The sequence below is a fragment of the Pagrus pagrus genome, assembly GCF_965226575.1.
Source record: "Pagrus pagrus genome assembly, chromosome: 11".
In the NCBI taxonomy this organism is placed as follows: Eukaryota; Metazoa; Chordata; class Actinopteri; order Spariformes; family Sparidae; genus Pagrus; species Pagrus pagrus.
In genome coordinates this window covers 8203133-8229128 of record NC_140195.1, presented here as the reverse complement: position 1 = coordinate 8229128, position 25996 = coordinate 8203133, and the positions used below count along the sequence as shown (strand labels likewise).

General features: G+C 41.8%; 1 protein-coding gene across 2 annotated transcripts in view; it reads left to right on the top strand.

The window, feature by feature from the left end:
- Positions 1–25996, top strand: part of scube3 (signal peptide, CUB domain, EGF-like 3) — an 86850-nt gene that overhangs the window by 36406 nt on the left and 24448 nt on the right. The window contains exons 5-7 of one of the 2 annotated variants that reach the window (XM_084365665.1): positions 13107–13250; positions 15131–15247; positions 22208–22252. In XM_084365665.1, coding sequence (XP_084221791.1) covers positions 13107–13250; positions 15131–15247; positions 22208–22252 — 306 coding nt within the window. The remainder of the gene's footprint in view (positions 1–13106; positions 13251–15130; positions 15248–22207; positions 22253–25996) is intronic. The other variant, XM_084365666.1, reaches the window with a different exon arrangement.

The window sequence follows — 25996 nt, the reverse complement described above, 5'->3', positions numbered from 1 at the left end:
CTAGCTGCCACTTGGAACGTATAAGCCTAGCTCTCTAATGTTAGCGCTGCAGCCCACTAGACATTACTTGACGTTCATGTTATTTCAACGTTAGCATTAAAAGCTCCTGGGCGCTAACTTTGTCACACATAAAAGGAGGACAAACTAGCTAGCGTTAGCTTTCTCCCTTTGTGGTTATTATTGAGTTTCCTGAGGAAACGATGGTACTTCTGGTGCTCAGCTGAATTATCGTAAGAACTGACACACCTGCAACACTTTCAAGGTTTTAGCAGTGTTAGCTAAGTGGGCTAAGCAATAATAAAAGCATTAGTAGTATTCACTTGATAAATCGCTAACTTAGATCTTCATGAACGAATGATACGCTTTACCAGACGCTCTAAAAAAGACAAGTCACTCTATTCTTAGACTTTTGATTACAGAGTAACACACATGGTCTGAGACATTGTATGTATTTAAAGAAAGATGGCATGACAGCTCTCAAAAAGTGAAGCCAAAACATCTTGATCGCCTCCCGGTGGCTGGCTGCAGTATAGGTCCTAAATCTCGCGCCCTGTACGCTAGCAGATGAGACATGGGCCAACCTAAAAAAGTTATTTGATGCTATAAAAAGTGGGTGTGACGTCATGATTGACGACTGAGCAGGTGGGATCTCAATACCGCGGCTCCACTACCCAGTATCTATTGCATAGACTCTGGATCCAGAAGGCTCCACCAGTGCAAGATGGCAGCACTCCTATCCGGGATATTTTAGCTTCATTTCTTTACAATGGGAGGAAGCAGAGACACGTTGTCCATCTTTATATACAGTCAGTGGTCTCAGACTAACACAGGGAATGTTCAAGTCACAGATAGGACAAAGTGTTGGCTCCCAGGTGGTGGTCAAATTACGGGACTGACATTGACGCTACATACGACAATAGATAAAACCTTTTTTTCTTTTGATGTTTACCGCTTTGCAGTAAAAGCAAAGGCCACTGATTTCTTACCAAATATTAATCTTAATTTGTTTGACCTTAAATGCAGACTCATTCTTCTTCTGGATATTGAGGTCATTGGGTTTTTGACCCCAGAATATAAATGTCCTTGATTTTGCTCTCTGTGCTGTCGCTCTGCTTGTTTGTTTCAGTGCCTCTGTTCTCGGTTCGGTACTTTTATCCATAGCTCAGAAAGGCAACATTAGAGCTGAGCAGCTGTTATCACTATCACCAAACACATTTATTCATAGAGTAATTATCCAGCTGTCTACAGTTTTCTCAGCTCTGCCGGTTTGAGGCCGGCACTGCGATGTGACTCTTTTGGATCTTTGGGTTTGTAGCATTCAGAAAGCCTTGGCAGCATGTACATCGGGATCCGAGTGTCTCTTCATCTCTGCCCTCCTCGTTGTTACGCCTCTCTCTTTTGTAAGATAACTGCTCATGCTGGGAGTCATTAGACTGTGATGTTCCTAAGTCCCCTGGACAGTGAACTGCGGATCTTGGAAGTCTGGTTTATGAGATCAGTCTGGCCTAGTGAACTGTCAATGTTTACATTTCATAAACGCAGTGTTATTTGAGTGGAGTGAAAAGCTGGATCATGTGTTTCAAAGCGCTATGACTATATCAGAAGAAGACAGTGAGCACCGGTCCAATCTTGCCAAAACTCACCCCGTCTCTCTTTCACTTCCTCTCTCCTCTGTCTTTCTTGACGAATGCCCTCAGTTCCTGTTAATCTTGCATTTTCATATTAATTTTGTCTTTATTGCTTCCAGATGAGATCCATTTGGATCAAGAGATTAAAGCTGCCATAAATCTACAAACTTCCTTCACTCATCAGATAGCCACCCTGTCATTTTTTCATTATTTTCGAAAGACAGAACAACTGCTCATCTGCTTATTATTACTGCTCTTATTACAACAGTGTGTGTCTGCAGGAAAATGGAAGCGGTGAGGAAGTGGCTCGCTGAGCTGTTGGACGATAACCCTGCAGAATAGTTGCAAATATCACTTTCCTCGCTCGCTGAAAAATTATGCTCAAGTTGCTCAGGAAAAAAAAAAAAATTAAAACTGATCTAATCTCGCTGCCAAGTCGGTTTAAATGCAACCCTCCATCCATTCTGCCGAGGCTCCTCTTAAAGAGCAACGCCTGGGGTGCAGTTTGCTCATGAGCTTTATTGTTCTCATTAAAAAGACATCAGCTTTCCATTTTTTTGCGTTAATGGGTCAGGTGTTCCCTGGGCAACTTCTGCGAGTCTTTCTGGGGACAGTGGAGAGCTGGTCACTGCAGTGCACGGCGCTAACAGTCTGTTTCCCCTGCTGGTAGGAAGCCCTTGTTAGCAGTGAGCCTGGGCCAATTAGGCAGCAGGGGTCTGCCAGCCTCTCAGCTAATGACAAGGCTGCTGCTGGCCTGTCTCTTATTAGACCTGCCCCTGTCCCCCCTTGCCTTCCACCCGAACAGGAATAACTCCGGCCAAATGAAGGCTCCATCGTCAAGCTGGACAAAATGTAACAGTTCATTTATTCTCCCCAAACATTTCTCCCAGTCAAGAAATTAAGCCTTTGAAAGGCCAGCCAAGGTGCTTAGCGGTTGATAGGAATGCCATTTAGGTCAAGAAGGGTTCCACTGCTTTGCATTTGATTTATTGTCTCTCTTATATAGGAGGATAGCGAGAACGCACTATACTGTATGTGCGTGAGACAGGATCCAGCACATTGCAAAGCTGGAATTTCAGGCTCAGTCAACCCACACATCCATAATTTTAGTCCTGCACATTTCTGAATATCCGGTAAGGCGATTACCTAAAGTGTGCACTGATGGGCTGTTATGCAAGTCACATATAATAAATCTTGTATTCAGTCTTATCGTCTTCAGCCCGCAATACAGATAATATCAGGGCCAGAAGTGGGTACCACGGGCCAAAGTTGTGTGGCCTGCCCGATGTTTCGTGTAGGAAACCTAAGAGAAAGACGTTTTTAAAAGTGTATGTGTTTAGCTCTGATTAATTGTGTAACTTCTTACTGAATCTTTATGGTTTGAATTTTAATTTCTCTCCAGTGTCCCTGTCCCTACTTTTAGATATCTACAGTATTTTACTGTTTCAGGAGCTGCTGCGGGTGAAAATCCAACATTTTTTTATTTTGGTGCTTCATAATGAAAGCTTTTAAATAGCTAACGGACTATTATGAAAAAATTCTAGGAAATGAAACATGTTTGTCACCGAATTAGTGGAGCTTTGTTAGCGGCTATTTGTCGACAGTACTGTGGGGAGAGGGAGTATTTGCATCCCTGCCACACTGGGCTGACATGCCGAGTCTCACTGAGTCAAGCCAAGCTAGCACATGTGTATGGAAAAGCCCCAGAAGTCAGTTAATTAAGGGAACTTGGGATCCGTGCACCATTTTGCATCTTAATAACACAATAAAATTGGTGTTTGCTTTTGGACCATGGCCCACCATTAAGTTTCAGTTTTGGCCTTCCAAGGGAAAAAAGTCTGGGCGCCCCTGCATAATACGATCATATGATGAAGTGGAATCATCAGCTCTGCAGAGTTCGCTGTGAGACAGCACGGCTGAACAAGTTCAACTCGCTCAAGTGAAAAGAGAGCTGCAACTTTTAACAAGAAGTCGAGTCCTCTGGATCAAACTTCCTGTCACTCTGCCAATCAATATGTCAGAGTGTGCGTGTCTGGCATTGTGCAGAGAGATGTGCTACAGCCGCAAGCAGTCTGAAAGTTCACACCGATCTGATGATTACATTAGAGTGTCTGAAGCTCATTGCAGAGAAAACTTCGATTATATGAGCCTCGAAGCTGTACTGTCACCTTTCGCTGCTGGAAGAAATCTGTAAATAGGCCTCTGCACTCGAGTCTGCACAAACACAAACAGATGAATTTAGATTAACAGCAAGCAGTGGCCAGTCACGAAGGAGGTCTATCATGAGAAAGATATCTTTTATTACTTCGCTGGACATTTTTAAACAATAAAGAGTCAGACATTTGAAAGAAAAGCATTGTGTTGATCAATAACAAAGTGTTCAGGTGGGCCAAAGCGATAATTACTTCAAACATTGAAAGTTTCAGCATCAGCCTCGTCACCTGACTGTGAATACCAGCATTGCTCCTTTTCTCTACAGTAGGCCTTGTCTTTCCAGGAAATGTTTACTTTGTCAATGAGAACCTCTTCCTGTGTTTACAGCTTTCATTAGCTTCCCAAAGGGGTTGTTACCCCTCGCAGGCAATATCTCGTCTGCCTCTCTCGCTCCTCCTCTCTCTCAGACTCAAACATGAACACAATGGACGTGATGGGCATAATCGAACGCACGCGTGCACACACACGTGCGCACAAGCACCCGACTTAGTCATTTTCATTTTAATCCTGCTGGAGGCATATTCAGACATGTTGTGTTATGACATTTAGATGCAGACCGTGGCGTGTTGACTTCAGGGTATGTGTTTTATGTGCTGGCCAGAACTGCAGCAGTGCGAGGAATTTTCAAATAAATGTGATCAAATCCATAGAAAATGGACGCATCATATTCTCAGTTGGTTTTGCTCTCCAGCCATGACATTCTTTCTGTATGAAATCAGGCGCAGGGTTATTGAACCCTGTTTTATTGTTGTTTTTTCTTATCGTAAATGGATGAAATAACCTACTTTCTTGCAGCGCAGTATCCATTTAGACTGTTGTGCATTTCAATTTCATGAAGTCATGCGCTGCTAAAGGGCCAGTTTCCACCAATTCCAATGATGCAATGTTTAAAACAGAGAAGTCAAATATATTACTATTTGTACGTTTTATTGGTTTTTATGTATGTTCATGTCTCGGGCGTCCCACTGCGCAGAAGCCGACATGCTTCTTACATGTTCCCCTGTTGTTTCTCAGCAGGCTTGCCCGCCTGTCTGTGCATTGGCCACAGAACTGTTTTTACAAGTGCAGAAGTCACTGCTCCATTGCTCTGCAGCCCAACCGTATAACCAGGCTCTTTTCCTATTCTAAGGAAGTGGAGCGAAGGGAACGCCTCGTGCTCCCTTTGCTACCTATTATGTCTGTCCCGTTAGTCCAGCAGCAGAGACGAAGACACGCGGGACACTCTTTCTTCTGTCCTCTCTGTCTGCCTTCTTCTGTTTTCTCTCCTTTTCAACATCTTCCCTCATCTTCTCTCTTTGTCCAGACTTTACCAAACCCCCGTGCCCCCACCCCCTCTCACCTCCACCCTTGAACAAATATACATCAGTGGCTTAGGCTTCAGCAAATGTTGGCTGCCTTGCCACCGAATTCTCCGTACCTCATTTGAGACGGGCATCCCTTTTGCTCGTGGGTTTGTTGAAGGCCATCTCTAAGCTGCCCAGCCCAGCATGCTGCTGCGGACTGCCTGAGTGCCAGTGGGGTTTTTCCACTAACACTTGGCTGTCATGGCTTTTACCAGAGGGCCAGACTGAGCTCTGCGGAGACAGATGCCTTCTTCAGCTGCCTCTCCCTTTGATTTTGGAAAGAATGCGGCTCTGTAATAACATACTGTATCTCATATCTTTTGTATCTCTTTATTAAAGAAAGCTCTGCTGTGCTCTGCTGCTGCCATGTTGTCTGTACTGTCGGGAGGATGCCTGGCTCCTCTGGGACATCGCACAGTGAGGTGACCTTGATAGAATGAGAGGAGGAGTGAAGGCGAGAGTGGCACGTCCCCAGCAGGTGCTGCACAACTGTGTGTGACACAGATGGGCAGACGCACACAAATGCGCACGCAACATGCATACATTATGCAAATACGCCTCTTCCACATACATTAATGCAAATACCTGCGCGCACGCACAGTGTCCACAATACACAGATTTGTATATTACTGCCACTTGACGCTTGGCAGTAGAAATTGAAGAGAATCTGAGGGCTTTTCATGAGCATATCTTAATGTAGAGCTGCAACAGTGAAGATGCACTATGTTGTTTTTTGGGAAGTGTTAATTAGAAGAGACAAATCTTCATTGATTGATTTTCATATGTAAACAAACACAATAACCAAATTATCTTTGTTTTCATAACTGAATAAACTGAATATACAACTGACAACACATTTTCATACTGTTTTACTGTTAATATTTGGCTGGCCTTGCCAAACAGCTTCAAACAGAGTTCTGGGGACCTTATTTTTCTCTGTGAACAGCTTATTAATCCAGTTACACAGAGTTATACAGAGTTTGTATTATTACCCTATCAATATTGTAAATATTACTTTTCTGAGTTTCTTTTCCAAAACTACATCGTGCACCTTTAATCGATTAATTGATAAGTTATCAGCTTTTAAATCGATTGCCAACTAATTTTTGATTTGATATTTTTTCAGCTTCATTAATGTAATTCTTACTCCTCTATGACAGTTGACTGGATGTTTTTGAGTTGTGGACGAAACAAGACAAATGGGGAAATCATTTAGAGCTTTGGGAGACACTGATCGACATTTTCTGTCATTTTTTTAGCTCTATACTTGCAACTAGGATATCTATTGAAAATTTGATTTAATGTAAATTGCTATTAGTCAGATTTATCTTTAACTTTGTTTACTGTGTGTTTTGTCTCTTTTTTGGCAAATAAAATACACTCAAAATACAAGTGTAGGGAGGTGGAGAGAGTTAATAATCATAACTGTAAAAAAGAAAGCGCAGAAAAAGAACAATTGCAATGAATGAGTAGTGAAAAGACAACCACATGAACTGATAATCAAAAGACCCACAAGGCCTAAAATCAGTGCTGGATCAGTCACGCGATATGATCAAATGTCTATTAGTGACACAATATCAATATTTCATTTTTTAATATCACATTAACATCAATATCGGCTTATCGCAACGCCAAGATGTATTCTTGTCTACTCACTTGAAGTATATCTCGACCGTACAGCTGTTTGGACTGATGATAAAACTACGCTTGGCTTGTCTTGGAGCATATGGAAACTATATGTGCTTTGTTTCAACCTCAGGAGCACAGTATACTAATAAAAGTTGTACATTAAGCACTTTGGGAGCAACATATATCCGTCCTCAATGCTCTCCGCTCTCTTTTCCATCCGGTTGTTTATGCTTTCAGTGGCTCCTCTCTGCAACAGGGAGTGAAATGAGCAGCCTCAACAAGGCCTTGGGGAGCTGGAGAGAATCAGCGCTCGCACAACACACCAAACAGTAGCACTTGGACGGATTCTCCCTGCTCTCTATGAACGGAGTCGACGGGGAAGAGTTACTTCCTTGACCCGGCTGGCTTCCCCGTTGGGTCTGTTTGACCATCTGTGTCGCAGCTCAGCCCAACCCAATCCGGTTCAGCTCCTTTTCCCATTCTCCTTTTCATGCGCTGACATTTTTATCCTCCTATTAAAACTTTTAAGGGCCCATTATCTAAGAGGAAGGAATGTTGCTTTAATAGTGTGGTGGCTCCATGCTTAGGCCCCTTCTTTTCAGTTTGTAACCAACCAGCACTGGCTAGCTGCTTAATGTTCTCCAGCCAGCGTCGAGCAAAGAGGGGACCTTCTCCCCTCGGAGACGTATGACAGCAGCTCAGCACGGACCATGAGCCCTCTTTTCACTGCCCCAAGCACTCAGAGCAGACTATAAACCCTTGGCATGCCTTCGACTACTTCAGCCCCATTGTTTCAGTCTCTCCACTACATGGTTCTCAGGTTTAAGAGATCTCGGTGAAGAACTTGTGGCCTCCGTGGATCTTTTGTTCGAACGATCACAAGAGTCGGCATCTTAGCTGGACCACCATCTGAACTTCTCTTCTTTTGCGCAGTCCCGCGTGTCACGTTTAAACTCATAACCTGCTGTTGAACATATACTGTTGTTGGTTGTTTTGGTAGCAGGGTTTTTAGTTGAGAAGTCCAGCAGAATAAAGAAGATGTTTTTCTTGTAAAGTATGTTTTCAGCAGGTAGGGTTTTTCAAGAGTTCTGAAAAACAGCTTGCTCATTCGTAACTCACAAGCTATCAGGTTTAAATTACAAGCCACTGGCTTTGATAGTGATGTGTGGGCTCCAATCAATCTCTCCACACGGCTATCCATTCAGACTGACATGCCCGCAGGAGTTGCTATCAGCAGTAAATCCTAATGTACCTTTGCTTTTTTTTTTGTTTGTTGTCCTCTCCTGCTGGTTTTCAGAAAAGCAGCGATATGATGTGACCTGCACTTGATGCACCAAGCTGCAGGCGTTGAAGCTCATCTCACATATTAAGTATATGTTCCACTGAGTCATGATGGACACACAAATGGATTCTCCTGAAAGATGATTAGCTGTGGTCACTTTTTGCCTAATGATCATGCTGTCGAGATAAGCAAGAAGTGGATCACAAGCATGTCACAAGTCTTGTCTACAAGTGTGTCTGCCCTCATCTCATCAACTGAAAATGGGGATATCACGTGCTCGCGTGTAATTAATGAATTAAGCTAAAATCCAACCACACCTAATCAGGATTTAGCAACATTTGAATCAGGGTCTAAGGACAGTTGGTCAAACAGCTGATGAAGCAGATTAAATTAATAATACCTCAGGAGGTTTTGAATATTTAATGATACAGAGAAAACATGAGATTTGAAGCCAAGTTTTTTGGGGCATAATGATTAATAATAATGATTTTAATAACATTGATTCCGGCTTCGAATGCATCACACTACTCTTGGCATACACTTAAATGTCCTAGAAGAACAGACAGTTGTGGTCCATTGCAAGGTTTTGTATGAATTAAACAAAATCTGGATGTTAAAGGCTGTAATGTGACGTGAAAAATGAGACCTTCCCCGTCTCTCTCGCCTATCCAAGACTGTGGACGATTTGTTTAAGTTGCTGGACTGTGGATTTCTTTGTGAAGGACTCGGGTCGGATTTTCCGCTACAGTCCAATAAAATGTGACTTTATGCTCGTTCTCGCGTGCTTCATCTCAGAGAGCAACAGTAGCTACAGTTAGTATAGAAACAGAGTCAGCTAACATAAACGAATGACCGGTTTCCAGCACAACACAGAGCACCTTTAACCTAAGCAAGCTAGTTTCTGGCTGTAGCTTCTTATTGGTGGTATCGATCCTCTTATCTAATTTGAACTCTTTTGGTATTCAATGAAACAATCAGAGAAGCAGCAGTCAATCTTTGGTGGGACTGCTTACAACATCTAGTTATGTGTGATGTGCGAGGAGGTCACATAAAAATATTCTTTAACAGCAAAAAGGTCGGGAACCACCGACCAGGACAAAAAAGGGGATTCATTGGCTTCTGGCAACAGCATCACCTCGTAGTGTTGTGTACAGAGGTCACGACCTGTGCTGGGAGGACAAAGTTGTGGCTCATTTTGCAAAGAGGAAAACTACCACTTGTTTTCTTGGTTAATTGCAGTGTTCTCTCTTTTTTTTTACCACGAGTGCAGTAGTTTTGATGACTCCTACCCAGTCCTCTGCCTATAAAGTGGTCTGTCATAGCTTTACAAGTTTCTTCATATAGAGTTGAATTTTTTTTTTGTGGATCAAGGCACGTATGATCTAGCGTTCTTTTAGGTTTATTTCTCTCTTTCTGTGCCATTCACCTTATAAAAGCAGAGGTGGCATAGCTACATACATTCTTTACTTGGGTAGAAGTACTTATTTAACTTCTTTACCCAAGTAAAAGTAAGAGTGCGGGCTCTAAAATGTACTCAAAGTATAAAAGTAAAAAGTATCCCCCTGAAGGACATTTCTACAGGCCATTTCTGTGCAAAGACTGCTAAATTTGAACTTGTTAAACTAAAGATACTTGATAATTCCCCTCAAATGCATTCAAACTAAAGTAACAAGCCTGTTTTGTAAGGAGTAGAAGGTACAGATATTTGTTACAATGGAGGGAGTAAAAGTAAAGAGTTGTCAGAAAGATAAATAGTAGTACAGATATCTGAAGTATGTACGTACGTACAGTGACAAAGTATTTGTACTTTGTTACTTCCCACCTCTGTATAAGAGGATGTTATTCTTTCTGCTTCCCATCATTTGGTAATGATAAAAACTGGAGGCCTTTGGCAGCCAGTTAGGGGGAACAGCACATGGCGGATGATAGCTGGGCCCGGCCTGCAGAAAAGGACCATTGTGTCAACACTTTGGCTTTTATTGGTCCTCAGAGAGATGAAGGCCCAGGTTCTGGCCCCAGCACGACATGTTATTGATTGATGGGTCTGTAGCTTTGCATAGAGGGGCTGCATAAAAATAAAGGGGGAGTGAAGTGAGTTTTGGGATGCATAATACAACCTTAGTAAGTAATCTTTAGTCCGGTGGGGTTACTTAGTTGGAAATTCAATACTCCGTCAAGTTCATAGAAGTCTGTTTCTGGCTCTGGCCTCCGATAGACACAAAGCCAAGGAAAGGGACCACTGAATTCCACATCCTACTTAAATATCCACATGACTCGCTGTGACATTTGCAGCACTTTACAGCAGCCGCTCTGTTGATGCTCATTCATGGTCACTTCACTCCTGCAGTGCCTTTTTCTTTTTGCCTTCAGAGCTGGAGCGCCGGCCCCGTGTTTGTTCAGAGTCTTTGGGAGCGCTGTCGCTGCAGTTAGAGTCTGATAGCTCACCCTGTCTGCAAGAACGACAACAGCTCAGGCAGGAAAGTCTGAGAGGATTGTATGACCTTGTGACACTTGTTGACAGACTTAAAGTGATGGAAAGTATTTAACCAGGAGGTCAGAATTGTCTGTCACACTTGCATCGTCAGCTACTTGACGTGAAGAAAGACTCGAAATAGATTTCTGCCACAAGTGGAAATACATAAAAGGGCAGGTTGAGTTCTTGGCAAACCGTGTGGAAAACGAGAGGGCATAGTTAGAGGAGGTTTTGGTGGCGAGAGTCAAAGTAGATGAATAAGTAATTAAGGATAGAATAATGTAAAAATAGTCCATTTCTGTCAGGCTGAGATTGTTTTTTCCTTGTAGCCCTCGAGGCAGGGACGTACGCGAGAAACTGTATGACAGCACGCGGTTGTCAAGACTGACGCGCTACATTTGGACATTACAGCAGAGGAAGAGTGCACAAGGTTATACGAGCTATACTAGGTGCTGACACTTCTTCACACATATGCTAATGCTTAGATTTATAGCGAAAAAAAGTTGACTAATTAAGAAAGTTAGACCTCCAAACACCCTTCAGTGCGACGGCAGATTTAATGAGACATTAATGGAGATGTCTTCTTGCTCGCTGCCTCCCTGTTCGCCAGAAGAGAAGGAAAAGGAGAGAGATCTGTTTGGTTTTTAATGAGCCAGAGAGCTGGGGTTTGTCACTGCATCTGTAGCGGTGGCAGGGTTTCACAGCGAATAAGTCAAATATCAGTCTTTTCCCACAGAGGCAGCAGTTTGTGCAAAGCGGAGGGAGCAACGCGTTCATTTGTGTAATAATTCATGACACCGAGGTCTCGAGTCTTGGAAAAGCGTCGCGAAGTGTCTGTTGTACCTCTTCATCAAGCATTTATACATCACAGAGAAATTATGCATCTTTGTGTGCATCCATGTTTAGTGAAGCTTTGAATTATGAAAGCCCCCTTTTTTTTCCGATACTGCCTTCATTTTGCGTTTTCAGAAGTTCTTCACGTTCTCACTGAAGTGCTTCAACTTTGATGACTCATGAAACTGTGCACTTACACCCTTATTTTTGTGCAGTCCCTTTTGATCTCAGTCTCCGCAGTCAGAATTTAAAGAAGGATTTTTTTTTTTTTTCAGTGTTCCTCCTTTCTTTTCTTTATGGGGGATTACCTCAATTAAAATTACAGGTCTACGGGATCAGCTCCTGCTGGGAGTTTTATCCTTTCTGTTGGCAGCCTCCTTTTTTATAGCCTAAGCAGAGTGAGCATGTTCCAACAAGTGCTTGGATCTTTGTTAAGGGGTACTGGGCATGTCAGTCACCAGCGGTAGGCATATATGTGGCTGAAGGTCAGGATGCGTGTCAGGCATTTGGAACATTTTCACTCCTCTTACCAGCTCTGTGATATTAAATTTTAAACCAGACTCCTTGTTTATTGGATGATGTTTGGATTTAAAGGGACAGTTCAAAATCAAGAATACAAAAAGTATTTTTTTCTTTTCTCTTGCCTGATTGTTTTGGTGATACCGGCCAGAGAGACGTCTGGTAAACTATATTGCAGTCTGCTTCTGGTCCTCAAAGTGCCAAAAAATACGTTAAAAAACAGCAATGTCACTTTCCAGAAGTCATGACCCAGTTACTCAAGATAATCCTCGGAGGTTGTTGTGAGCAGTTTCATGTAGGAACTGTTTTCTTTCTGCCAAACTTATCTTTGGAGTACGAAATTAAAAAAGTTGTTCAACTCTGCTATCTTCAGCGAAGGACTGTCTCAAAAATTAAGTCATTTTTTATCTCAAGCTGACCTTGAAAATACCATTCATGCTTTTATTACACTCTCTAGATTATTGCAATGCCCTTTCTTCTGGTTTTAATCAGAGAGTCATCTCTCTCCTCCAGCTTGTTCAAAATGTGACTGTTGGGACTTAAGTTTAAAAAACCAGACCACAGTAGTCCAAACCTTGCCTCTCCTCACTGGTTGCTTGTCAGTTTTGATTTTAATATATTAATGGTTACCTTCAAAGCTCTGCAGGGTTTGGGCCCCAACTTGTTCTGACCGCTGGTTCCCTATGAACTACGGATGCAAATTGTAAACATTTTCATTAATTTATAGTCGATCGGTTAATCATTCATTTTATATGAAATATGTTAAATATTTTTCCATTAGAAATCTGTTTTAAACACTGATTTGATCCATGTGTGATGCGAAATCCGAGTAGGATACATGTGGAGTACAAAAGGCAAAGTAAACACCAAGTAACTTGAAAGATAAACTAAATAAAAACACAAAATAATGACTTCAGTTTTATTGCGGAGCTTCCATCTGCTGCTATAACAACAACTGACCCAATAAAATCCAACCCATATTGACGCTACTAAATGGCCAAAAATGCAATGGTGGTAGTAGCAGCAGTAATTGCTTGTATCTTCATGAAATATGTTTTCTCAATCAATATTTTGGATTTCCATTTTGAACCATGTAACCCTGCTTTCTTTTACTATTTTAACTGTATATCTTGTGGCTAACTATGTTTAGAAACTGACTGCGGGTCTCGCCGTTTCCTTCACAGCGCAAGACGGCACAAAGGAGGGACCTACCTGCATGGACAAGAATCACGGCTGTGCACACATCTGTAGGGAAACGCAGAAGGGTGGCATCTCCTGCGAGTGTCGACCCGGATTCCAACTCACCCGTAACATGAAGGACTGCAAATGTAAGTCATGTCAGCCACAGTTTCCCCTCTGTGAAACACACACACTCGCACACAGACATGAAAACACACAATAAGGAGGATTTAGAGGCTCCTCGTGGAAAGGTGTTCGGGGTTGGAAACCTGCCGATGACGGATAATTGCACTCATTCCACAAATGCCTTCCAACAGATTTGAAGTGGCTACTGGCATTAACGTTGCATTATCAAGCCGTGACTAATCTTCTGAGTAGTCCTCATAAAGAAAAACATGTTTATCAAATGAGGAGCGATCATTTACACAACCAGGGCAAGTGTGGAGGTTACTCGAAGGGGACTGCTCTGATGGACAGCGCACACTTCCTGTTGCTGTGCAACGGAGATCATCCTGTCAGAGCTGGGGCCAGGGCTGATGGGGGATTTGTCTGTGTTTGGATAAGGATTGGAGAAGTGTTATTCTATAGTTTTTCTGTGACAGCCCAGGAAAAGGGCAAAAGGCGCTGGGATGGTAGGGTGCAGACAGGATGGCGGTGGAAGCCTCGGCTCGCTCGTGCTCTTTTTCACTCTGTCATCACAGGTGTGTTTAAAGTGCCAAGGTTAATGCTCCCTTCGCTCGCGAGCACACAAATGTATTTGCACTCAAAGACACACACATGAACACACATACAGTATCCATACAAGACCTTCTCATCATTCATGTGTAACTGACATGAGTCGCTTACTGATTACGTAAGAGATGTCTTAAATGTTAAAAAATGAGTTCACTTAAAGTTAATTATATGCATTAGAATGGAGACTGTGTTAGTAGCTCTCAGGCTGATGCTCTTATCCAGTGAGACATACAATGAGTGAAGAAGTTCAGCCTCTTGCTCAAGGCCAGTTTGAAGATTGTGACCTTTCAGCTTCTCTGTAACTCCAATGCAATTCATTAGTGGTGAGGATGAAAATATTTCATCCGGAGAGTAAGTAATGAATAAGGCTCTGATACTGATTAATGAAGCAGTGCATATGTAAATCAATGCATGCCCTTCTTCACATTATGATACACATATTTGGCCTTGATTTGAGCTCAGTTGTTCACAACTTTTAAAAAGGCAAATAAAAATGTTAGGCCATGTGTAGAGGTCCCACTGGTTTGCAGTGATCTAATGTAGGGCTGCAAGTAACTACAATACCACCAACGTGCAGCTGAGATAATAGAGATTCAGAATGGTGGTTAAAATGGTTTTAACGTGTCTTTCATAGTTTTAAAAGTATATCCAAATGAATATAACGGATTTTGTTGCAGATCCAAGTCTGTGAGAGTAAAGTAGACTGCACTAAGCAGGTTAATGTTTTGCAAACGTTTAATTCTTATACACAGTGAGATCTGCTTAAAATAGGATTAAGCAGTTATGTGTGAGTTAAAGGAGACATGCTGGGCCTTGTTGGAGGTATGCATTTACTGCCATTCTAGTTGTCAATTATTTTTTTCTCGATCAGTTAATAGTTGTTTGGTCTATAAAAGTTTAGAAAATGGTGAGCCAGAAAATATTCTTATTTCAGAAGCTGGAACATTAATGTGGGCGTCTTTTCCTCAGTGTTAAGATTTTGAGAGTTGTGAGTTTGTTAATCCAGTTATTTGGAGGAACTCTGCAATATGAAGCCGTGCTTACCGAGTGTGTCCTTGAAGTCCTCTGAATGCAGTCTGAATTGAGCCTGCAATATAAAGATCACAGTGCATATGGCCCAGAGGAAGAGTGCGTGTTATCCTGCGGCCATTCATGTCATACCCTCATCTCTCTCTATCCTCATTTCTTGTCTCCTCTCTACTGTCACCTTTCATGGCATAACATGCCAAAATACTTTGAAATAACAATGTATATCATCCTGTGCAGTTTATGTTAACTGTGTCCTCTTTGATAGTGACGTGTAACTATGGTAATGGGGGTTGCCAGCACATCTGCGAGGAGACGGACCACGGCCCCAAGTGTTCGTGCCACATGAAGTTCGTCCTGCACAGCGATGGAAAGACTTGTGTAGGTGAGTCATCTCACCCCGATACAACGACCAAGGGCAGGAAATAATGGATTTTGAATGAGAACATTTTAAAAGCACAAATGATAAACTCGGCATCCAATTTCCAACAGCAAATTTAATTAACTTTTGAAATGAGGTTTATAGTGATAAAATGCAATACTTGTTACAGTTAGCCTGAGCCCTCTCTCTCTTGATCTGTGACATACAAGGACAAAAGGTGACCACCTACTGTGCTTCCCCTTCTGCTTCTTCTGCTGCTGCCGCTGCTCCAGTAACCTCCTTAGTCTTTGCATCTGCTTTGACCTCTCTTCCTCCTCCTCTTCCTCACTGGACACTGTGCAACAGCTCTCCCTATTCCCCCTGTCTCTCAGCCTTGCAGTCAGAATGCACACCTTCTATTAGCCCTTGGGTCAATTCCTCTGCTGCTTCCCATTGGGGAATAACTCACACACCTGACCTAACCTTCCACTGGCATTTATCAGTGTTTGCCTCAGTTGACTTATGTTGAGTAAAAATCATTGAGCTACTCATGCATATTGAACCGTTCTGAAGGGCAGTTTCCTGTCAGATGGGACCTGCAGGTGTAGTAGAGTGGAGGCACAGGTCTCGATAAATGTGTGCGGATTGCGATTTAATCGACCACCATAGAACATGAACAACAGACGTGTTCAGGTGTAAATCTGAGATATTTTATCCCCAATTTAGTGTCATTAATGGTTTCTGTGTACAGAACAAACCCATTTGAACCAATTTAATGTGCACTTTGTGGTGTTAGTAATAGGAGCTTTAGTGAGTTGAGTAGGATGTATTATCATTGTCAGGAAGACAAACATAGTAATAGAATTAAAAGCTACTCCTGCAGAGCAAACTGGGAAGGTGGTTGCTTGGTTTCAGCGGCTGTTAAGTTTGAGAGCTCGGTTTGAGTAGCGGCTGATTAGCTCAGTGTTTCTGGATCCCCTTTATTACCGCAGCCCTGATGAGAGCCAGACCTATGTCAAGGTCTGGTCAGCCAACCTGTCATTATTGCTGTACCCTGCTAGGCCAGGGGGACGCCACAGAGTTGACCGCAACCAAATTATATGCCTTAGCTTGTTTTGTTCCCAAGGCAAGGCAAATGCACATTTGGTGTGCCAGATTAGGAAGCAGTCAGCCAGTTAAAATCTTTGATTTCCCCCCCAGAGTATGGGGTTACAGAGGCGGGAGGGAGGGCTGCTCTGCGGTCGACACGGGGACGCTCCATCTCCCAGACGCTCTATTAGTTAATAAAACCTCAATAAAACAAACAATCTGCCAAATGAACCACTAAAGGGAGAGTGAGTGACAAGAACGCTGGAAGACCTTCAGTAAGGCACCACTACTGTGCACCAGGAGTGTAACTGTGTACGGTTTCCACCACAAGAAAATATTCAAAAGAAATGCGTGATGAAACTTCTGTTTTTTTATGTAACACTTAAGCTAAAAGCTGCAGGAGTGTGCACTGATATGTCAAGTTGCTGTGCCAGGTTTAACCCTCAGAACCCCAAAACCTGCGGACAAGTTTGAAAGGCACATTCTCTTTATACAATCGCCCAAATTACACTATTTATCATAACCGGAAACTGTAAAAGTAGGAATCATTGTAGGACAATTATCAAAGAAATGCCACCTGCAAATGTCTATCTTTTTTAAGAGTCATGGCATTATACAGTAGCTGTGATATACTGCACACAAGACATTTTTTTAATTCTCCTATACTTCTAAGCCATGATTGTGCTGTTTCCATAGAGGTGCAGGACATATATATTGCTGTGAAAATGAGACCACAGTGAGCAAAAAATAAAACACCCAGAAACTGCCTGGAGTTCTGAGGGTTAAATACAACAAATACTTCCTCCCTCTGGGAAAAAAAACATATTGTTTTTTGATAAATATGACTTGTTACAAGATGCAGCAGCTACCTCTGCTTTGAAGAAAGGAAAGTCATTTTTCTTTCAAGGCTTAAAACAAATGGTTTCTCTTGGACGCACAAACCTATATTCTAATCCCGAATTAAGGTAAAATAGTATTAAATAACGGAAGCAAGATAAACATGAGTGAATGCTGTGGTTGTTTTATTTTTAAGCGCTGCCTGCCACGCATGTAGTGATAATTACTTCACAGCGCCACGTTTGGAAATAGTATAATAATGATGTCTAGCATGTAGAGGGTACCCATAGCAACCACGCTTAGTGATAATATGCACCTGCTGTGTGACTATTGATTTGGAAACATTTATGATTAATTGGATCTCTACATAGTTCATCCAAAAGGTGCATGGCACCTGGTTACAAAACAGCCTTCGCCTCGTCAGCGGCTTTGTCGTTAGTCTGCTGGGCTCTTTCCGTATGCTGTAGCTTCACTGTTCAATCCATCTTGTGGGGTGTGTTCATATGCGTTCTGCCACATTTTCATTCATTTTGTGGTGTCTCTCCTCACCCGGGCTCGGTCATGCATTCTGTAATAATACGCCACATGCTGCTCTGTTTGGAGGTGTCGGTTCTTTATCCTTCCTATCTCACCTCTGTTGATGCCTCGCATAATATAGGCGGGAAATACATTTTACTGTCTGCAGGGCTTTTATGGATGCCACACATGGACTCTTCTCTCTCTCATTCTCAAACACAAGCACAAGCACACACACACACACTTGCAGAGATATTTGGGTAACACTTTAAAGTAGCTGTCATTAAAGGGTAATTAAAGTGTGTTTACAGGTCTTGAGGAGAACTACAGCTTATGTGAAGAAAGTAGTATAAAGCCTTTTGTGGCTCCAGAGGAAGCTGCATGCAATCTGACAAAATTAATTTATGTCACTCAGTGGCTAAGCTGCATTGTGGGTAATGTAGGCACCAGGTTTTAAAGAGGAAGAAGAATGTATGGAATAAAAAAAGTTGATATCTCTGGTTTCTGCTGTATAGATTTTGATCACTTGTTTTTAAACTGTAACGTGTCCAACAGTGTTATAGGAATGCAATGCTAGACCAGTCGTATGCTTTTCAAAACGTGACACCTACATTACCCACAATGCAACTGCCACTGCAGTTTCACCTGGAGCCAGGAAATACTTTGAACTACTTTTTCCACATACACAGAAGTATTCCTCAAGACCTGTTTACACTTTAATGTGTACAATTGGTGGTTACCCTTTGATGAAAGTTAATAATTATTTCACTGTTAACAAACAATGAAATGCTTTGTAAACATTTTATTAAACAATTGTTTTAAGTGAAGTTGCCTCTGATGTTTATGATACTTAAACATTAACATAAATGGTTAATAAATACTGTGTGGTTCATCTATAAACATTATTTGGGTGGCCGTTTTAAAGTTGTAACTGATGTTTATAAACCTTTATGATTGGTTAATCAATTGTTTATGAGGCATTTGTTTGTTAACAGTGAACTATTAACTAAAGTATTATTACCTCTTAATGCACTATTTATTAATGATGGTTATTATAAAGTGTTCAGTGGCCTACTCTAACTTTAAAGGGGTAGTCCGGTATTTTCAAACCTGGACCCTAGATTTACATGTTTTGTTCTGTAAATGATTCATGCTTACCAAAAGTTTTAGAAGCTGTCCAGTGGATCTCCTCAGCTGGCGGCAGCGCCATGGCTGCATAGACTGCAGCGTAATCCTTTTGGGCACTAACAAACTTACGTTCACTAAAAGTGCTTGTTTCTGCCACTAACAGGCTGAGATTGTTATTCGTAGTGTCTGACAAACAATTCCCACAGAGAGAGACCTTTTTGTTAAATATTGAGATCCTTTTTGTCAGAAGAAACACAATTCTCGCTCTGAAGTCGTGCGAGGTGAGCGGTTGCAGTTGTTGCCTTATCTCAATTGTTAAAATCACTTAAATTGCCAGCCATAAATTATTTCTAGTAGTTCCTCTAAGAAAAAACTCCAAACTATTCGCTCTAGCTCTTTTCACTGTTGTCTTGCTGTTGCTGCAACAACTCACATCTCATGAGATTTGGGAGCAAGACCTCTTCTTGAATGAGGCTTGTATTTCTTATGTTTCTTGTGTTTTTACAAAGAGGATCTTATTATTTAACTAAAAGGTCTCTCGCTGTGGGAGCTGTTACCTTAATTTTGACACTAAGAATAACAATCTCTGCCTGTCAGTAGCAAAAACTTTTGGTGGAGTTTCCCAGAAGGATTACGTTGCGGCCATGGCAGCTGTGCGTGGCTGCCAGCTGAGGCGATCTACTGGACCGATTCTAAAACTTAATTGGGCCCAGGTTTAAAAATACCAGAATTCCCCTTTAAAGTAAAATTATTGACTAGAACAGTCCTAAAACGATCAGTTTTTTGTGCTTAAATATCTCTGTATCAAGTGAGTTCAGATATCAGAAAGGAGCAGCCATCATGTGGAAGCATTCACACTGTTAGCACAGCAAATCATAAACATTAACAAATAGCAGGCAGATGCAGACTTGCTCAGGAGTTCAATCATCTGAAGAGTTGGCCGCACTATGCCAGACACACACACACACACACACACACACACACACACACACACAGAAAGAGAGCAAGAGATGCATTATATAATACAAACAGAAAGCTACACAAACAACCACACAAACATATCCTGCATGCATGCATCACATGCATGTAAACACATGTAGTCTTCATGCATATGCGCATAACGTAAACACTCTGTGCTCTCATTTCGGGTGGTCTGTGCATTCATTCATGCTGGTGTGTTCAGATGTGTCTGTCCTCTAACTGCTGAGAAGCATATTTCCTGGATGCTGCATGTTGGGACTGGGACATGTTGGTTGAGCTGTGGCAGCAAACTGTGCATGCTTTGTGGTGTTGGTGACCTGTGACTGTCAGAGTTGAGCAACTGCTTACTTATCTGGCACCGCAGAAGATCTCCTCTGGATGACAGAATGACCGATTCAGAGACTACATGCTTTATTTTCAGAGATTGGAGGTGATTTTTATCCTGAAATAATATTCTTGTAATGCATGGGTAAACTCTGCAGTCCTTCCTGCTCTTCTAAAAAAGACCCTTTTACCCTTTTTCCATTTTGTCGATGTGCTTTAAGGCCAAATCCATTATCCCAGCTGTGTCATGGGTGAGTGTACATGGTCTGCATACAATATGTGTGCCATGTAGTTTAATAAATTTGGCTCGTAGCATTCGTTGAATTTAAAGCAAATAATTTCAAAGTCACAATGTTGACGTCATTTATAGTTGAAAACAAAAATAGATTCATGTTTTCTCAAACTGTTTTTAGTGGCAGCACATAAATTATACAGCCGGGCCACTGACAGTGCTTAGAGACTTGGCCTAACAGCCTAACAGCATTAATTCTGAAATGATCTGACCATAAAAGACACCATAAAGCTCCGACATGAGTCTGGCTGTCCCTGTCTTCCAGCTTGCAGCACTAACCACCGCTCGCTCTGTCTGTTAAGGCTCGCAGCGCTCATACTAACGAACAAAAGCCTCATCTCATACACAAGACAATAAAACTGCACTTTGTCTGCACTGTGTGGAATATTTACTTGCATGACTGCATGTTTTGAGGTACACTTTTGCCTTGAGATGTCACTCATTTCATTTTAGTTGAAGAGGACCTGTCATCATCAGTTTGTTGTTAGCATTTTGGAAAATGAGTCACTGCTGTTTGCTCAGTTGTTTACAGTAAGAGGCTGTCTTTTCTTTTGCAACCACATAATTTCATCCTCTCATGTCATTATCCCCTCCTGAGGGCATCGATGGACAGTCATGATTTGTTAAATTCAAGAGAGATGATCCAATCTCATCCACGTTGTTCCTAGCTCCATGAGTTATGGGCACAACCTCCTGTTATTACTTTCACTAAACTGATGTGTGTGTGGGTTAGCCTTTTGCTACATGCATTTTCTTTTGTTGTTGCTTTTTTGGGGAACTAAATGATGTTTGAACACAACTTGTCACACCAAAAACAGGTGAATGTGATAACACCTTCTACTGCTGAGGGATGGAAAGACAACTGGAACAAGCGGCCTCAGATAGCTGTAACAAACATGAATGTATCATAGCCCTGGAAACAACGGTGCCGCTCAGCCTTATGTCCAGTTTTGCCCAATAGCCGACACCCAATTGCCCAAAACAGCTGAAACCACAGTCTGTCACTAAAGCAAGATCCAGTGACGTAATGACCCCTCCTTCTTTTTTAGGTTCCTTGCCCATAACCAGGAAGTAAGCCCTGAAGCTAGAAAACTTTTTCACAGTCCACTGTCTAGCTCTGTAGAAATCAGTAGTTTTATATTCTGGTGAATGTTGATGCATCAATTTATGGCAGAAAAGTCCTAAATTATGTAGAGGAAAAGACTAACTTCTTTCTATTTATGCTTCTTCCTTTGAAAATGTTATGGTAGTTTGCAACCCTTGCTCTTGAGGTTGCATTCTGCTACTAGGTACTTTACTGGAGGAATTGTTGCATCTTTAAAAGTAAAAATCCTCTGCCACTTTAAAGACGGGGTATGCAAATACATGTGTGCTCAATATTGAGGGGTAAAAGCTTCGGGCGTTGCTGTTTTCCACCTGCTATGGGAGTACCGATGAGCCTCAGAGCTTTTCAGATTGCTCATCGATTCGCCATCGTAGCAACAGAATCAATAAAATGGTCCGCGATGAAAGGCCCCTCATTCAGGTTGTCCTCCCATCTCTTGGTAGTTGAAAGCTGAGGTATAATCACATTATTCTGTTTTAAGGTGTGACAGACTGTGTTCTCACATCATTTACTTCTAAAAGTTCTCTTGAAAAGGGAAAGACACCTGGAAGTTGTGCCCATAATACACTCAAGGTATCATGGAGATTTAAGAATAAGGTGTGATTAGTTCTTGTCACATGCTCATGATTTACATGCAGATGCTGCGTGTACAGAGAACTAAAGTGGTGTTTTTACAATGTCTGCGTGTGTGTGGGTGTGCGTGTGCATGCAGGGGAGAGGAGTGTCCAGCCCCCGGCCCCACAGCTGTTCCCCAATGGTAAATATGTGCTCCTCTGACTCCTCTCTCTGGGGGTCTGTGGGTGTGGGAAGTAGAGGAAGCTAACCTAGCAGACACTGATCAGGCCCATCCCCTCCCCACAGGGGCATCATCCTTCTGACCCTTGACCTCTGACCCCCTCACTCCACCTTCCTCTTCCTTCTGTGAATGCCCTCTCAATAACAAACGCTGCCCGTGTCAAACCACACCTTTTCAAAACACAGCTGCAAACAGGGAGCCTCTGAACATTATATAAAGAGGTAGAGATTTTTTACTGTATTTAATACTGTTATGTCATCTCCCTACTTGTAGTCATTTGGTCTATATAATGTCAAATAATTGTAAAAAATATATATTACTAATTCCCAGAAATCAAAGCGAAGTCTTCAATTTACTTATTTTGTCCAACCAACAGTCAAAAACCCATAAATAATCATTTTACTAACATAAGTGACAAAGAAAAGCAGCAAATGCTCACATTTAAGACGCTTTTATGCTTAAAAAATGACTGAGACGATTAACCGATTATCAAAATAGTTGGCCGCTAATTTTCTTCTGATGGACTAACCGATTAATCGACTAATCATTGCAGCTCTAGTTTTCAAGAGCTCAAGTATTTCTGCTTTACGTCAGGTTACTTTAACTTCTACAATCAGAGGCAGATGGTATAAGTTTAACTCCACTTCATTTATCTGACAACTGTAGTAACTTTTCAGATTAAGACTTGAAACCTATAATAAATATAAGCATACGAAAAGTTATTAAAGGTGCAGTGCGTAAGGTTAAGTAGCGTTTAGTGGTGTGGTTGCAGATTGCAGCCAAGTAAATACTCTTTTTCTCACCCTACCCTATGGTGGCCGTTTTGGAAGAAGAATAAAAGAGGAGCCCGTCTCTCTGTAGATATAAAACCCTCGAGAGACAACAAATGAAAACAACTTGATTATTATTATACACTGATGAGTAATGAATCTGAGTACTTTCTCCACCACTGCAGTTTGATTGATCTGCCAATAGTCTTCAGAAGTCCAGAACACCATCAGTTTAAGAGACCAAAGTCTTTGGTTTTATTTGTGTTTTGATACGACTGAAAGAAGTGAAATTACGCTTGCACTGTTTCAAACACACGGCCGCGGTGTTCCTAAACTCCATCATCACGGCCTATTAGTTTTGCCGAGGGAGCCAATAATGTGTCCATGATTCAGCGCCGCTTCATACAAGAGATAAAACAGAATCCCTCTAAACTTGCCTTTTCATGCACTTGTAATCTTGTGTCCTAAAATGGTGAAAATAATCAATTGCTAGCGTCATTTCAGTCCAGTTTCTTCTTCTATTTTGGGGGCAAAAGTAATTTGTTGCACTACATTTGCGGTAAGATGAATGATGGAGCACATTTGAGGCCAATAAGTAGAGAAACTTTTTGCGTTTTGATATCACCAAGGCTATTAAGTTCAATTTTCAAAATGAGTTGTGTTTTAATAGATATGGTGAAGATGCCAGGAAAAATAAACTCATAAATCTGCGAGGATGCATCAAACATTGATACTTCAAAGAGATTTACGATTTAATTATACCATGTAGAGGAGGAGGCTTGTTCTCAGAGGAGTAGCATGTTCAAGGTAAGAGGCAGAACAATAGCGTTTTAAGATACTAGTTGTTACTACTGTATGCACACCGAGTTTCCCACATGCTACAAGTCTGACCTATTTTAGGATTTTGTGTCCTAGTTTCTGTTTTTTTCCCCTCAGAAGTAGAAACATTATTTTGCATCCTCCTTTATCAGTTTCTTCCCCCTGATTTCCCGTAGTACTGTACCATACTGAAACTAGCCAGATGTTTGCACCTCGAGGGAACATTAACAAACTGATCCAAATGTTTTTGTTTTCACATCATGTGCTTTAAGTTATTGAGAGAGCATTCACCTCAGAGCTTTTAGTCTGGTTTTTGTCTGATAACAACTGAACCTTCTGAGTAACTTTGCTCCAGCTGCATGTTTGCTGTTTGGTCAAGAAAACACAGTATTTTCCCTTTTTAAAACCTATTCCCAGTGATCAGCACTCAGGGAAACTCTGCCTTCTCCTTGTAAATTCTGTCCACTCACTCACCCGTTGACATATTTCGTTTGTGGTCGTCATAAATGGCTGATGACAAGTGGCAATGAGGTTGCTTGTCAACAGTTGTGATCTAAGTGGAGGAGCGGTGCAGCTAGAAATCCTGTGGCTACTGTTAAAAGATTATGAACACAGTCTGAACCTCTCCGTATGAAACGTATACTGTCGAGGCTCAGCATTTGACCAAACACCCGACACATCACGTCGGAGAATATTTACAAAAGTCTGCCCACTGTCGCTGTAATTGCCGGTCCCAACCCGGTGCACTGTAGAAGTGGCTGGTGCGCATCCAAAACACACAAACCCACACACATACCAGAGCGTGTGTCTCAGCCCTGTCTTCACAAAACCATAATGTCAGAAATATTTCTTTGCTCTCTTAACACATGATCATTACAGTTTGGTGAGATGGCTGCCTGACTAAGCGTTTTGGAGGCATGTCCTGACACTGTCTTATCGTCTCGTCTGCCAACTGTCTCTGCTCACACTTTGCAATTACGGGAACCCACAGTGCTGCACTCTCAAGCCTGGGTTGGGACCGGCGTATTAACTGGAAGCCCCCCCTCCCCTCTCTGCCCAATACTCCATCATTCTCCTGTGAAGGATCAAAGGCAGAGTCGCTGTGTTCTGCCAACCATGGAGCGTAAACAAGATAATGGAAACACCTGAAAGAGCAATATATCATCTCTGAAATATGTTAAAGTGAGTAACATATAAAGTATACAGTGGTGGAGGATTCTCCTCTGCACATGACATACAATAGAGCCAACAATAAGTAGAGATGGTGTTTTTTCTTTCCTGAAACTTTCAGCTACCTGGCGATCTCCATCCAGACATTTTACTTGTGGTATATGGTAGCCATTCTTGCCCCCCTGCCTTCACAAAGAAAATCTCTCTGGAGCTGCAGAACACAGCCTACAAAAGTCTAAATTGGCCTATCAAGATTATGAATAGGCCCTAATTATATTCATTAATATTTTCCCATGTGGCTACTCTGCAGTGGGCTATTTATCCTTATTATGTGCTTAGCATTTCCAGTAAAATAATACCATGTTTTGGTGCAAAAGTTCAAAAGTATGTTATTTTTATAACCAACAAAAACACAAAACTGAAAACTTCTGAGATGAAGAAAGTATCCACTGGCATGTGTAGGCCTACTGTGAAATATAGTAGCAATACAGAAGTATGTGCAGGCGAGTTGAATCCTCCCTGTGTTTGTGAAAATGAATGAAATAAAAAAGTATAAATAAAACATATAGCAGCAGCCTAGCTTTAAAAACAATAAAAATTAAAAAGTCCATTTCAATGTGAGCAAATGCTCTTGTTTTCTTTCTTTCCTAAGCCACTTAGAGAATTCAAACCTCAGCCCTGAGCATGAAGCACAACGATATCAGTTCAGGGTCGTTCAGTTCACCGACAAAATCACAACTTGCTAGAAGAGATACTAATATGTGTGTCGGCTACGCATTTTCACAATCGACGAATGTAAGAATTTCTCTGGGCCTACAGCAGTGTGTTTAAAAATATTCATCATAATTCATTTTCATGTCAGTTTTTTTGTCAAAGTCACAGGGAGCTGCTGCAGAGGAGCAGAAGATCTGCATGCGGCTCCAGAGCCGCAGGTTGCTGACCCCCA